The sequence below is a fragment of the Lactuca serriola genome, chromosome 9, assembly GCF_051521515.1.
Source record: "Lactuca serriola cultivar US96UC23 chromosome 9, Lser_US96UC23_V15, whole genome shotgun sequence".
In the NCBI taxonomy this organism is placed as follows: Eukaryota; Viridiplantae; Streptophyta; class Magnoliopsida; order Asterales; family Asteraceae; genus Lactuca; species Lactuca serriola.
The window spans coordinates 61,761,381-61,776,424 of record NC_136416.1 but is presented as its reverse complement, the minus strand read 5'-3'; the positions used below and the strand labels follow the sequence as shown (position 1 = coordinate 61,776,424).

Here is a 15,044-nt window from a genome sequence, read left to right as displayed (position 1 = left end):
ATGCGGGTCGTTGAGTTTCATATTGGAAATATTAAGTCGTTGAGAGAAGAGAGGGGGGAAACATACAATGCGTTGATTGATCGGAAACATACATGGTCGACGACTTTTTGTTGAAAACATACAAGGCGGCGACGATTAATCAGAAATAAACAATCGGCGACGACAGTGGAAGTAAGGACGATGGTTGTGGAGAGTGGTTTTGGGTTCATTTTTTTAGAAGAAATAGGGAAAATACGATCAGGTTCAAAGAGAAGAAATAGGGTAAAGGTGGAGCCTATAATATATTTTAATAATATAAACGATAAACAATAAAAAAAATTAATTGAAAAATAAATCAGTAAGGGGAGAATAGACTATAAGAATTGTCTAGTTAGGAAAAAAAATTAGACACCATAAGTAAAAGTTATTCAAACCATAAGGACTCTTCGTGTAATCTATTCAATCCTTCTTAATAAATGAAATTTTTTTTTGCTACGTCAATCTTTCATAAGTTTTGACACTTGTCATTTTGTAGTAATTTTGAAATAAATATTATCCACTTGTCAATTTTTAGTTTGTTTCAATTTTTAAATTAAAGTCATATATTTATATATGTAAAGTATTAAATATCATATATATGATATTAAATTACAATAAATACATTTCTTCCTTTGTTATTTTAAAGTTATACATTAAAAAATATTTTCTGTTTATATTTTAATATTTAATTTTTTTTAAATCAATCCGTATAATATACGGGTCTTACACCTAGTTTATTATTATTATTATTGTGCACTTGCTCCCCAACATTGCCCAATTAGTCATATTCTCTTACCCCAACCTACCTTTTTTATTACACATGTTCACGACATTTAAGAATTTTTATATAACTGCACCAAATGTATAACATAGTTGCTAAGCTAAGACACACCCACCTGGTTTGTGCATCTGAAATCAAACAAATCTTCTTCGTTACAAAATGAAAATATGAAAAAAAAAAAAAAAAAACAAAACAAAGGAATGATAATGAGAAATGATAGCTTAAGAAGATGATAAAGAGAATAAGAAGAATGAAAGAATGAAAAGTATTTACAAAATCCATATATTTAAATAGGTGGTTATTTGAGCTGTTTGTTCAAAGAATGGCTATTTATTAAAATGTTTCTAGAAAAATATGGCTATTGGTGTTTTTAAATGTATATGGTTTTTTCATAAGAGAGCAACTTGTGCTTTTTTTAAATTTGTTTTTTGATAGTAACAAAAAAATATATAAAAAATTTAGAATATCAAAAATAATAAAATAAATCTTTCCATCAAAGAAATTAACTAAAACATTTATGGTTTTCTTATTTTTGTTTTTGAAAAATACATAATATATATTTTTTTTTCCATAAAGATCATAATCGATTAATCGGCGAGGTTACAAAATGCAATATTTTTCAGATGATTGAACCAACCACAGTCGTCTTTGAGACACATTTTTTTGAGTGCTGAAGAATCAAAAGTTCTCTGGTCCACGACTGAAGAACAAGAACAGAATCAGAGGTGAATGATCGATGGCTCTTTTACGACTTCGACATCATCCGGTGATCTCACGAGTACCTTCGCTGCTTAGGGCTCGCCTCCTTTCTTCAACCTCCAGATCCATTTCCCGGTGATAATTCTTTACTTCATTGTTATTCGCCGATTCCATACTAATTCCTACTTTTGAAGTTATATTGTTTGTAGTTTTGTTGTACACGAATGTTCTGTGAATCACTGAATTGCCTAGCTTCTTTTAGAGTCTTATTTATCAGTTTATGTAGCTATTTTGTTTGTTGTTTTTAGTGATTGTACTGTTACTAATGTAAGTTAAGATCCATATGAGGTTGAACTATCATCCTTTATGTTTGTTTGATGAGAATCAGGGAATTGTAATTTCTTTGATTTTGATTGATAGAACTGGTTCCATGTTATCTGAAAGTGATTGCCAATATTAGGAAAAGTTTAGATGAATCAGTAAATTTGTAAAAATACGCAAGGGGAAGAGGATCTGAAATTTGGACTGCGAGCTATTACCAGATTACCACCAAGAGGATAGTGTCTGAACTTGTTCTATGTGTTTTTAATATGATCGAACAAAATCCCTTGGTCAATTTAATTAGAAAATACGAGCTAATTGTAATGTGTGTGATAGGCTGATAGCAGATTAATGGAGTTATTTCAAACCCTCAGCACCTAAAAGCCTCTAGGTTTTTTAAGAAGGGTATCCTCCAGACCATCTAATACTTACTTTTTCATGATCATTTATATTTTTGTGTCTGTAATATCCAAAAATGTTACTTTGTAAATGCTAGGGCCTAGGGGATCTCAGATTATGAATGTAATCAGGGGATAATCATTTGATGCTGTTTAATGGCTTTACTCACATGTTGTTACTTATCGATGCATTCTTTGTGCAGCTATTCCAGATTGCAGAATTCTATTGTTGAAGATGGTGGCACTTTGTTAAGGTCTAACTTTGCTTGCTCTCCATTACCTCTTTCAACACAGTATTATCACGTTTTATTATTTCTATCAGCTTTTTTGTGTCCATGTAAGTTCATACTCATGTATCAGCTGCAGTTTGTGAGTTTTAATTACAAAACAAAAGAAGTCTTTGTTATGAGTGAAATACTACCAGAACTTTAACCTGGTTCATGTATTAGTTGCATTTGTGAGTTTTAATTAGAGAACAAGAAAAGTCGTTACTTATGAATCAAATACTAGTTGAAGTTTAACATTGTTCAAGCTGTTATGTTTGAGTTATAAAATTGTTCATAAATTTGTAAACACCATATTGGAATTTGCTATATCTTTTGTACCGATTAATTTTACTAGTCTATTCATCCTTCTGTTTTCATAATTTTCTAACAATGAGGTTTATCAGGCCCAAATTTTTGTCTGCATTCAATGGTGTCCATGACCATTGTACACTAAAGGTTAGTAGTGAAACTTCAAACATGCTTTTCCTTTGACCAAATATTCATCCCCTGACAGTGGTTGTTCATTTACAGTTTCCGAGTGGCATCAGATGTTACTCATCTTCAGGTATGAATCTTTTTAATTCCAATTTACACTTCTTATTTGCTTTCCTATACGAAATTTACAATAAGTTACGAGTATAAGATAGCTAAATTTATGGGCTTTTTCTACATGCAGAACCTCCTGCACATATAGTGATTGGAATGCCAGCTTTGTCACCTACAATGGTATGATGTGACAAGAAACTGATTCAATTTCTTTATCCTGTTTTTAAGGTTTGATTTACTTCCCTTGTTCATAATTTTTACATTCTTCATGCTTCAATATAGACTCAAGGTAACATTGCAAAGTGGAGGAAGAAAGAAGGAGATAAGGTCAGTTGTTGTTATTATCATAGGGAACTCCACTTTCATGTATTTAATTCCATGCATAGCAAACACCAAGTTTGATTATATAGAAATTTAGAGATCTATTATCACTAATTATGGTTTATTATCTGTATCTAATCATTTGTTTGATCAAATAGATAGAAGTGGGTGATATCATTTGTGAAATCGAGACAGATAAAGCCACCCTTGAATTTGAAAGTCTTGAAGAAGGGTATTTCTCTTTTCCTTGATTTAATCTACCACCAATATCAATGATTGTTGTCTGCTATCTTTATATATTTCATGCAACAACAACCCTTTGAGTGCACTTTTATTTTCTTGAAATGATGTCATGCAGGTTTTTGGCAAAGATATTGGTGCCTGATGGTGCAAAAGATGTGCCTGTTGGACAACCTATTTTCATTACGGTATGTATGTACATACATACATATATAAGCACACACATATACATACATACATATGTAATTACCTTTTCATATGACTTATGTGTACACATAAACTAGGTTGAGGAAGAAGAAAATATAAAAAACATCCCTGATAGTGTTCTTGGTGGGTCAGAAGTCAAAGAGACTGAGTCAACTCAACCTAATGTTAAAGCTGAAGACACAGCAAACGAGTCAACTTCAGGGAAAATTGACGCATCTAACCTACCTCCGCATATCCTCATTGAAATGCCAGCTTTATCACCAACCATGGTTAGTTAACCAAATCAGAGTCTAGTTCATGTCAAAATCGTTCTCATTTCGCTTCTAGAAGCTTTAGACTTGATGCTTTAAATAAAATTTCAGGACCAAGGGAACATTGCTAGGTGGATTAAGAAAGAAGGTGACAAGATTGAAGTTGGTGATATCATATGTGAGATAGAGACTGACAAAGCTACCCTTGAATTCGAATGTCTTGAAGAAGGGTAAAATTGTAATCTTCTGTTATGCTTCCAAAATGCTCAAATTCTTTTAATTCTTACATTCTTGATACTGAACTACAGTTACCTAGCAAAGATACTGGCACCTGAAGGTTCAAAAAACGTTTTAGTTGGACAACCCATCGCAATAACAGTAATTTTTTTTTTCCACTTTTCAATTACCAAAAAAAGTAATAAAACATAAAATCGAAGCTGATACTACTGTTTTTGTTTTGTAAGGTTGAGGATCCAGCTGATGTGGAAAAGGTGAAATCATCTGTTAGTGGTAATACTAATACGGCAGCCAAGGAGGCAAAGCCAGCTCAGCATGCCACGCGTGATGACGAAGCAAAAGCACAGAAGTCCATCTTCTCTAGAATCAGTCCATCTGCAAAAATACTAATTGCAGAACATAAGCTGGATGCTTCTTCAATAAACGCATCTGGCATACGTGGGACCCTCACAAAATCCGATGTTTTAACCGCAATAAAATCTGGGACAGGTGGCAAAAAAAGTTCATCATCTGAACCTGTAAAACCCCCAAAAAGTCAACCTCAGAAACATACTTCAATATCATCAGAAGTCCAAGAGTCAGACTCCTATGAGGATATTCCTAATACCCAAATCCGTAAGGTATACACATATTCATAATACTTTTTTTTTTTTCACAATGCTATTATCAATAAATAAGTAAGTATAATAGCAAGTAATAAAGTATACTTGTTGTGCAGGTGATTGCGAAAAGGTTGCTAGAATCAAAACAGAACACGCCTCATTTATATTTAACCGCAGGTTTTATAAGCTTCTGTAATAAGTTCTTGTGGTAAATACAAAACAACATTGTATTTGTGGTTAAACTATTTAATGGTTTTTGACAGATGTTATACTGGATCCTCTTCTGTTATTTAGAAAGGAGCTCAAGGGTATGTTTAGGGTTTGCAAATCTCTTATTTGTTAAATTTTCTTTTTTTCATCGAATTAATGGATGCATGATTTACGTTTTTTTTTTTGTGCAGATAAATTTGGGGTCAAAGTCTCGGTGAATGATATCGTTATAAAAACTGTAGCAATTGCATTGAGAAGTGTTCCAAAAGCTAATGGTAAGTAAGACCCTTTGATGATGCTTATAATTTAAATATGATTATTATTATCAAGTGCTGATAGTTGACTATAAAAAAATACATGGCAGCTTTTTGGGATGACAAGAAAGGAGAAATTGTATTATGTGATTCTGTTGATATATCAATTGCGGTTGCTACTGAGAAGGTATTGATTTCTTTTTTACATGTTATTTTCTATTTATTTTTTTCCTCTGTTATTGCTAAAGTTAATTTTATTTTGTTGAATTTATAGGGGCTGATGACTCCAATTGTGAAAAATGCTGATGAAAAATCCATATCGTCTATTTCCTTGGAGGTATTATCGGTGGTTAAATAAATGTTTATTAGTTTGACGTCTCTCACATAGAATCCAGGAAGGAATGGAATGGTTCATTCCATTGGAATTAAAATATAACCATTTATATATATAATGTTCTTAACGATGATAAAGGGCAAATAGTTAATTTTATATGTACTGTTTGTTTGAAGGTCAAGGAACTTGCTGAAAAGGCACGATTAGGGAAGCTTACACCAAATGAGTTCCAAGGTGGCACTTTCAGGTGAGTTTTTTTTTTCGTCATATCATTTACTTTCAATATTTAAATATAGCATCTCAAAAAAGTAATTTCTCATGAATATTGTTTTTATTCATGTTTACAGTATATCAAATTTGGGTATGTTCCCAGTGGACCAATTTTGTGCCATTATCAATCCACCGCAAGCTGGTATTCTTGCAGTTGGTAGGGGCAACCAGGTGGTTGAACCGGTTTTTGATGAAGATGGTAAACTCAACTCTCAAATCATTTTCTGTAATAAATATTTTTATTAGATAATTAATTAGTTAAACTTGTGTTATCATTTATTACTTTCAGGAATCGAAAAACCAGCTGTTGTTACAAAAATGAACGTGACATTATCTGCTGATCATCGTGTATTTGATGGAGAAGTTGCAGGTATTTGGTTTAACACATTTTTATTTTTTATTTTTTATTTTTAATTTAAATTCAAACGAGATGTGATGAACGGGTGATTTGTTTTCAGGTGATTTCATGGGAGCTTTAAAGTCAAACTTCAGTGATATAAGGAGACTACTTATTTAAGTTAAGATCCTCATATGATTCTTTTGATGAATGCAAATTCAGTGTACAATTTTACTCTATTTTACATCTCTTCCAGAGTGTGATGAATTCGGCCTTTTTTTATTTTTTTCGAGAGATATGCAAATGACTGATAATAATGAAAGAGGGTTTGACTTTTGGAGAGAGGTTTGACTTGACCATTTTGTTGAGGTAGGACTGGGCAAGAGTCCCGCTTTGTAAAAAAGAAAACAATGTACAATGTTTTTTCTTTGTAATAAACCAATTCGGTCAAAATTCATCAACTTAAATATGTTATATGGAACAAAGAAAATGCCGATTAGCCCCCAAAGTGAACTAGGCTCGTCAAATTTGTGATGATTATATATTATGAAGAGTTCAATTAGCTTAATTTGACAATATGTTATTATATTGAGTGCAAATTTTACAAGATAATGTTAACCATCTAATGGATTTGTGATATAAACTTTAACTATTTAGAACAAATTACACGAATGGTCCTTAAGGTTTTGTTTTTTCCCCTTAAAGTACGAAACTTTTTTCCCTCATATGGTATCTACAGAGCAAACCTTGCACACAAATTATTATTATGACTAACTTTGTTAACATACTCTGTTAAGTGTGTATGAAAAGACGAAAATACCCTTTGCTTTTATTTATTTATTTTTAATATTTTATTAATTTGAAATTAAAAAAAAAATGAGGCGCGCTCTCTCTCACACACACATTAAAACACCACCCAATTCATCTTCTTCAACATGTCTCTCCCCCCACCTTACACCATCAAAGCACCACCCAGTTCATCTTCTTCAACATGTCTCTCCCCCCACCTTACACCATCGCTTACTGACATGCCATCTCCATCTTCTCCTCTCTCTTGAAATCTCATGAAGGGGAAGATCGTTAGATTCAAAAAGAAGTTCAGGGTTTTCGATTTGCAACAAAAAAAAGCTTTAAATCTGGATCAGATGGGTCCTTTTAAACCCCAACCCTAACAAAATCGCCAATGGAGACACCGTCTTCCACCACCACCAATCCCTTCCCAGACGCTAGACCAAAACAAAACAAGAAATCGAAGTGTCACCTCCTCTAATGGGTTCATATATGATGAGATTAAATTTCTTGTTCTTTCCGTCACTTAGCAGTCCCGTCGAGGGCTCTTTCTGTCAAAGAAGTTGCCGACGAACCAGGAGTTGCCCTCGCTGCTTCTAATCTCTCATCCGATTGTTAAAGAAACCCACGAACCTCCCTTCCTTCGCTACTGTTACTGCTCATTCCTTTTTATGGGGTTAAGCAGCCTCGAACCTACCAATTTCTATTTTGCTCCCTGATCATATGAAGACGGAGACTTGTTCCCTTGGTTCTCAACTGGCGATGTACTTGTTGATCTAATTCGTATCTTGGCTGCGCAATCCAGAGGGCATGTGCTTTTTTCTTGAAATTTCTTTTTCAAACGTCACCTGCAACTGTGATTGCAGCAATGGAGGATTTTGACCATTAAATTCCTTAAATTACAGCAGATTTGAGCCTTCGTTGGTTTGTTTATTATAGAAAATTTGTGTAAGTTTGTAGAAAATTTTTGTTTCATTCTTTGCTCTTATGAGTAAGTTTGCAGAAAATTTGTGTTTCATTCTTCAAATCTAAAGAGTTATATATTCAAATCTGAATCTCTTTCAAAACATCTTCGTAATTTTGCCCTTGTCATAATTTGCTTTCGCTTGTGTTCATCTATTGAATGATGTAGGTTTTTTGCTTCACTACGCAGTTGGGTTGTAGGTTTGATGATGGTAGTGGGATTGATTTCTTCACCACAGCATGAACACATCAGGAGAGAGAGAGAGAGAGAGAGAGAGAGAGAGAGGACCATCATTGTGCATAAAACAAAGGGTATTTTTGTCATTTAACAAAACTTAACAGAATATGTTAACAAAGTTAGTCACATGGAGCTTTTTGTGTGCAAACCTAACAGAATATGTTAACAAAGTTAGTCACATGGGGCTTTTTGTGTGCAAGGTTTGCTCCGTAGGTATCATCTGAGGGAAAAAAAGTTTCGTAGGGACTACTTTAGAGAAAAAAGAAAAACCTTAAGGACCATTCGTGTAATTTGTTCAACTATTTAATATAGAAAGTTTATCGTTGTAAAACTGTTGCATAAAATGGTTTGAAAATATTAAGGTTTGGATGATTGAAGCGCATAAAATGGTTTGAAGATATTAAGGTTTGGATTATTGAACCGCTTATGAAAAAATGTGGATTTTATGTACCATTGCTTCTAGGCATATTTTGCCATATTTGATTCCTACAACTTCATTTTATTTTTTCAATAATAGAAGAGACCTTGATTGATAAATGCAATATTATCAAACTACAATGAAGTTAAAGGTGCTTTAGGTTATGTTTGATAAACTAGTTGACAACTGAAAAAAACGATGTTGGGTAAAAATTAGTTTATGTTTGACAAACTAGTTGGTAGTCGATAAAAATGACATTTGGTAAAAATTAGTTGATAAACTAGTTAGAAAGTGTAAAATAACGTATGAAGGCATGTATAAAAAAAGTGTTTTATATAATTAATAAATGGTATTTTTTTGGAGAATTTAAGAAAAGCTCTATAAGCTAGTTGACAAGTTGGCTTATAAGTTATTCTTTTGGTTTATTAAACATAGCAACCTAAAAAAACTCGAATAATAACATGACAAACATACCCTAATTAGTTGTTTATGGGCCAACATTATTGATGATTTCGGTTATTTTATTACTCGAGAAACTATTGTATATCTTCTAGAATGATGGGTGTGACTATGATATTGATTTATAGGATTTTACATAATTGATAATTGATAGAGTATATTATAATATATTTGTTTAAAGCTAATTCTTATATTAACAATGTTGGTATAAGATAATGGTTTTAGCTCTTATATGTAAGTAAATTGGATGATAAGGACTCACTATGCAATGCGTTGGAAAATCAGGGCATAAGTTTTAAATTATTCAAAATTTTCTAAACTTATGGCATTTATGCAATTCTAGGAAGTACTGGGGTTCCTTCTGTAAAAACAAATGTTATAAAACAGAGCCAAAGGTGCAACCCCTAAAACCCTAGAAAGGATCTACTAGTTTGTGAGATCAGCGGCGGCGAAAATGGTGAAGTTTTTGAAGCCAAACAAGGCTGTGGTGGTTCTCAACGGCCGTTTCGCCGGAAGGAAAGCTGTAATCGTGAGGCAATTTGATGACGGAACCCGTGATCGTCCTTATGGCCACTGCCTCGTTGCCGGAATCGCCAAATACCCGAAGAAGGTGATCCGAAAGGACTCGGCAAAGAAGACGGCGAAGAAGTCGCGGGTGAAGGCATTCATCAAGCTAGTGAACTACAACCACATCATGCCGACTAGGTACACGCTCGACGTCGATCTCAAGGATGTCGTCACCGTCGACGCGCTTCAGTCGCATGACAAGAAGGTGACTGCCTGTAAGGAGACCAAAGCACGATTGGAGGAGAGGTTCAAGACCGGGAAGAATCGTTGGTTCTTTTCAAAGCTCCGATTCTGAGCAAAAGATAAGTTGTTTTACATTTCCTTTTTTGTGTTTGTTCTTCTCAATTTTCCGCTGATGGATTTTAATGCTCAGACTTTTATTGATACTAGTGCATCTTCGATTTATATTTTGCGTCTTCTTTTGTAGTTTTTAATTATAATTGAATTTTGTGCTTATGATGGTAATATGCTGGATCAAATCGATGTTGGATTTGGGACTTTAGTTGCTTATTAACCTGAAATGATTTGTTTTTAGTGTAAAATTGCTTGATTCAACTTGGTTCCGTGATAGATTAACATGATAATCGAAAGTTAACTATATTAACAAAATGCATATTGTTCATGAATCAGTGCTCTCTATCTTTTTTCATGAGACTCTAAAAGCTGCATTGTGCTTTTAGCTCGAACTGAATATTTGTTTATACTTACAAACTGAAGTAAGTTTGTGAAAACATCATAAATGAATACATAAATGTTGGAATTTTGTCTTTTTTGTTCAGTGAGAATTTCTGTTATTAAACATTCCTTTGATCATTAGTGGGTTTGATTGATAACAGAATTTGATTGAAAATCTCTCCATATTTGTTTGAAATCTTACAACTTTTAATCCGTGTTTTTCAAATTTGTTTACAACACTTGGTCTACATGGTTTTGTAGTATATGTTTTAAAGGTGCAACAGTAGGAATGAAACTAGGTTGCTATTTGATGAAAATGTCTAGACAGATTCATTTTCGTCCACTTTACCAAAATATTGAAGTCATGTCGTCCACAATTGCTTTATGTCTTCACATAAGTTGAAACACTCCTCACTAAAAGGGCATTCGGGATAACAACATAATTTCGAAAAAGTATAACATTTTAACAGGAACCTTATTGTGGGATCTTGGTATCTTACGTCTTACCTGATTTCACATCATCAAATAATAGTTCTATGAGTGTTTGCCTCAGATTCTAGATTGATACATCTCGTACAAGTCTATGTCAAAACTATTTACAACAATGAGTAAATAAATCCAAATTCTCTAGTCATTTTTTACTTGGTCATTGCTTTATAATTCTTATTGTTTCTGACACTCGCATCCAAATTAATACATTAAACTTGGAAACCTAGCAATCAATGTGTGGGTTTAGAACTCGTATATAAGATTTAAACAAATAAAATCTTCAAACTTGTACTGGTATAAGATAACATCTTTGAAACATCATCGTAAAATTGGAATTCATGTGACATATAAAACTCGTTAAAGTGCATGTCCTTGCATATTACACCCCGGTCATCTAGTCCTAATCCCCACCTCATAAGATATAGTTATCCTTTCTACGTAGTTATACTTTCTAATAAATGAATTTTTTTTTTTTTTTTTTTTTTTTGCCATTGGTTACATTCTTATTCAATTTGTCACATGTAATTTTATGGTTATTTTGAATTTAATTTTTTCCATGTGTTATTTTATGGTTTTTCTATTTTGTGAAATTCTATATAATATTTAAATCTAATAATAAATTTATATCAATTTCATTAATGAACTTTCTTTCTAATTTCAAAATTACAAAATTAAAGTTACATTAATTTTCTTTATTTATTTATCTAAATTATTTTTTTAAATTGAAAAGAGAAAAAAACACTTTAATTCTTATAATTCAATATTTTTCTTACTTTTTTTATAAATTCAAACTTCTCAAAAATTTTGAATTTTATATTTAAGTTTTATTTTAAATGAACCTACGGAATACATGAGTCACAAATCTAGCTGGCTAATATTTCCTCTCCTAAAATTATAATCTACAAATAAAAAACACATTAATTAAGGAAACTTTAATTATTATTAGTTTTATCCAATAAAATGATAGTTTTACTTTTTTCTTGCATTTAATTTCATCAATTAAATGTTTTGGTTGGTTAAACAATACTATGGACATTTTGGTAAAAATGATATATATTTTAAGAATTAGGATTTTATTTTGAGACAACTAAAAAAAAGATAGACTATAAATATGGAATGGATGGAATAAATAGCAAGCCACATTTGTGACCCAAAAAAGTCAATTTCAACGGTTAACACAATAGGTTGGTGATTTAAATCCTGATACATTTGATAGAAATCTAGCCGTTGAGACGGTGAAGTTTACCATTTTTTATATAGTATGCCTATCATGGTTGTTTTCATGCCCAAACCAACATATGATAGAAATCTAGCTGCTAAGATGGTGCAGTTTCATGCCTATAATGGTTGTTTCTATTCATCCCAAACATCATATAGCATCTTTAAAACATATTTACATTGTAAAAAAAGGTCTTCAATACATTTTTACTGCATAAACGTCATATGAAATCTTCAAATCTCCTTTAAGCATATCTTTAAATCTTCGCTAGTAAACGCCGTGTATCATCTTTATACCCCATGTAGACAATAATATTTAATTCTTATGGAATGCCATATATGATGATCACATAAGAAATATATAGTAGTAGCATAATACACAATTACCTTTTAAGGATAAAAGTACTTCATTTTACTTGAGATGTGCTCATAAAATGATGTGTACTTGCTTTAGTTCTTGTTTGTTCGACTGTTAGATTTCTTTAAACATTGGAAACCCGATGGTACCTACGTACACATAATAATGGAAGTTAACATCGACACTCCAATCTTAAAAATTACTACTAATACTAATTATCCAGTTTTATATGGTTATAGTCCTCTTTTGACCCCTTATTAGCCTCTACCAATCATAAGTCACTAAGAATAACTCATAGCGGCTTGATTCAAGTTGCCAAAAAATGACTCAAACACCTACAACTTTCATGTTTAAAGTTTTCCCAAATTTCACACTGATATCGCTTAGTTTTGTGACCATTGACCAACACCAAGGCAACTAGGAGACTATTCCTAGGTAGTCATGGTTTTTTTACATTAATAGATCTGGTGGGTTATCTATATATTCTATGTACAATGGATCCGGTTTTTAACCAGATAGCTTTGGATATTTGATAATGATATTAGTCTCATATAATACGGTTGCAAAGTCGGATTTATCAAACCATAATAATCAGACTTTATAAAGTGCATTGTAGTGGTTGCATACGTCAATGATGACTGATGCACAATCGGTGATCGGTCCTTATCAACCTCTTGTTCCTTCTATCAATATCCTTCAAAGGTTTCACTTGAACTATAGAATTTTTGTGTCTTGATTTTGATTATTTTATATTAGCATCTCCCCACCCCTCATTGTCATGTCACTTCCACCATGCCCAATAGTGGGGGTATACCCACCGTCTAACTGAAAAAAAAAAATGAAAAAAAAAATCAAAATTTATTACCTCAAAGGGAAAATGACACATACGGCTTATGAACTTTCTAAGGTTTATTCTTTTAGTCAGTTAATTTTTTAAGTAGCTTTATGAGGGAATCAACTCGTAGACAACCTGTTTGTTTAATCCCATTTACTTGTTCTAGCAGGTTTCAATGACACATAGGCAAAACTTGACACATCACCAATGACATCGCAACCCAAAAATCAAATTTGTGCGATCGGAAATTCCATGGTTTACAAGTGAAAACAACATGTTTGTACGATGGCTTTAATAGCCCCCTTCGTCAAAATCATGATCCTCCAAAAAATCAAAAAAGTTTGTTGCTCCAAAATCAAGTTTGGGTGGGTTTTGTTCAGATTTTGACGAGGAAACGTCGGATCTAGCAAGATAAGGTCAGGCACGTGAAGTGATCGGAGAAACTCAGTGAGTATCTCGTCGTTGGCGAAGGAGGGTCGGGAGCAACCAGAGACAGTGGTGGAGCACGAAAATATGAGAGTATTTGGCGCAATAAACCTAAGTTCTGAAAAATCACCTGAAGACACCCGTCCTGCTTCTGTGTTTCATCAGATGAAAGTTTTTGTTGTCTTTTTTCTCTATGATATTCTTCGTTATCTGTTGTCAAGAATAGACCTCGCGTAAGTATCATACAATCAATCTTCCTATTTTTTCTCTTTGACCGGCACAATTTGATTTCCTGGGTTGTTTTTTTGCTTTATCTGTTTCTGTTGATTTTAGGTTATCTTTGAAGAAGAATAGTATGTCGGTATTGTAGATCATGCCCAAATCTTGTTGTGCTTTGATGTGACTGGGATCTAAATAATTGTCAGAAAATAGTTGTATTAAAGGTGTGGAGATTATCTGATTTCAAATGTTTCGAATTAATCAAAGCCCACAATGACACCATTAACACTCTCACCACCAACAAATGAATGGCTTTCTCTGCTTCTGCAAATGAGAAGATCAAGGCATGAGGGAGACCTGAAGTAGAAGGTGCACATTTGTTCATAATGGGGTCAACTGATGAAGCATCATTCTTGAGGATGAAGGCTGATTAGGAGGGGTTGATTGACTGGTGAGTGTGTATGTGTGTGTGAAAGAGTGGAGGGAGACGTGGACAAATGATGAACGACGTGAATTTAACTTTTTTAATTAATTAAAAGCCACTTGTACATAAAACCGGTAATAGTAGGTTAGAGGGACCAAATAAACAGGTCACTAACAACAGTGTTCCCCAATAAAAAAAATTACCAACCCTAAAAAGTTCGTAGGACATTTGTGTCATTTTCCTTTACCTCAAAATAGGGTTTTTATTTAAAAGTTATCTAACACTACCTTTTTGTATGCAAATCTATATGGCCACACACTTATATATATATATATATATATATATATATATATATATATATATATATATATATATATATATATATATATATATATATACCAACTTAAAATCTACTATAATAAATGAAGATAACTTCACCACATGTCAGTCTCTAATGAGTTTTGACATTTGTCATTTTGTGATAGTTTTTCAATAAATAATATCCACATGTCAATTTATAGTTTTTTTTCAAATTTTAAAATTTAAAAGCCACATAATACTTATAATTATATATGTAAAGTATCAAATGTAATAAATATTATACTAAATTGCAATTAATATGTTTCTTCATTCCTTATTTCAAAATTTTATTTTAAAAAATATTTATTATTTAT

At 32.5% G+C, this 15,044-nt stretch overlaps 2 protein-coding genes and 1 long non-coding RNA gene across 3 annotated transcripts; all 3 read left to right on the top strand.

Annotated features, from left to right (window-relative positions):
* Nucleotides 1-1,395: 1,395 nt before the first annotated feature.
* On the top strand, nt 1,396-6,753 carry LTA3 (Dihydrolipoamide acetyltransferase, long form protein). The gene is made up of 21 exons (XM_079019394.1): nt 1,396-1,633; nt 2,421-2,471; nt 2,888-2,939; nt 3,015-3,048; nt 3,160-3,209; nt 3,312-3,356; nt 3,509-3,582; nt 3,709-3,778; nt 3,875-4,066; nt 4,160-4,278; nt 4,357-4,426; nt 4,513-4,905; nt 5,004-5,064; nt 5,151-5,195; nt 5,289-5,372; nt 5,462-5,538; nt 5,626-5,688; nt 5,862-5,932; nt 6,033-6,154; nt 6,245-6,325; nt 6,414-6,753. The coding sequence occupies exons 1-21, from the start codon at nt 1,536-1,538 to the stop codon at nt 6,470-6,472; spliced, it is 1,911 nt and encodes a 636-aa protein (XP_078875520.1). The 5' UTR covers nt 1,396-1,535; the 3' UTR covers nt 6,473-6,753.
* A 2,805-nt stretch (nt 6,754-9,558) lies between these two features.
* LOC145072638 (large ribosomal subunit protein eL27x-like) lies at nt 9,559-10,131 on the top strand. The gene has a single exon (XM_079019100.1). The coding sequence runs from the start codon at nt 9,614-9,616 to the stop codon at nt 10,019-10,021; it is 408 nt and encodes a 135-aa protein (XP_078875226.1). The 5' UTR covers nt 9,559-9,613; the 3' UTR covers nt 10,022-10,131.
* A 1,396-nt stretch (nt 10,132-11,527) lies between these two features.
* Nucleotides 11,528-14,656, top strand: LOC145072639 (uncharacterized). Its single transcript, XR_013691082.1, has 2 exons — nt 11,528-13,960; nt 14,061-14,656. It is a non-coding gene; the product is annotated as an uncharacterized LOC145072639 (long non-coding RNA).
* The last annotated feature ends 388 nt before the right edge of the window (nt 14,657-15,044 follow it).

What these genes read in the sequence shown, in the direction of transcription:
- LTA3 (XM_079019394.1), top strand. Translation starts at nt 1,536, where the DNA reads ATGGCTCTTTTACGACTTCGACATCATCCGGTGATCTCACGAGTACCT. An exon ending in ACCTCCAGATCCATTTCCCG is followed by an intron (nt 1,634 to 2,420) that starts GTGATAATTCTT and finishes TTCTTTGTGCAG; the next exon opens with CTATTCCAGATTGCAGAATT. An exon ending in TTGCGGTTGCTACTGAGAAG is followed by an intron (nt 5,539 to 5,625) that starts GTATTGATTTCT and finishes TTGAATTTATAG; the next exon opens with GGGCTGATGACTCCAATTGT.
- LOC145072638 (XM_079019100.1), top strand. Translation starts at nt 9,614, where the DNA reads ATGGTGAAGTTTTTGAAGCCAAACAAGGCTGTGGTGGTTCTCAACGGC.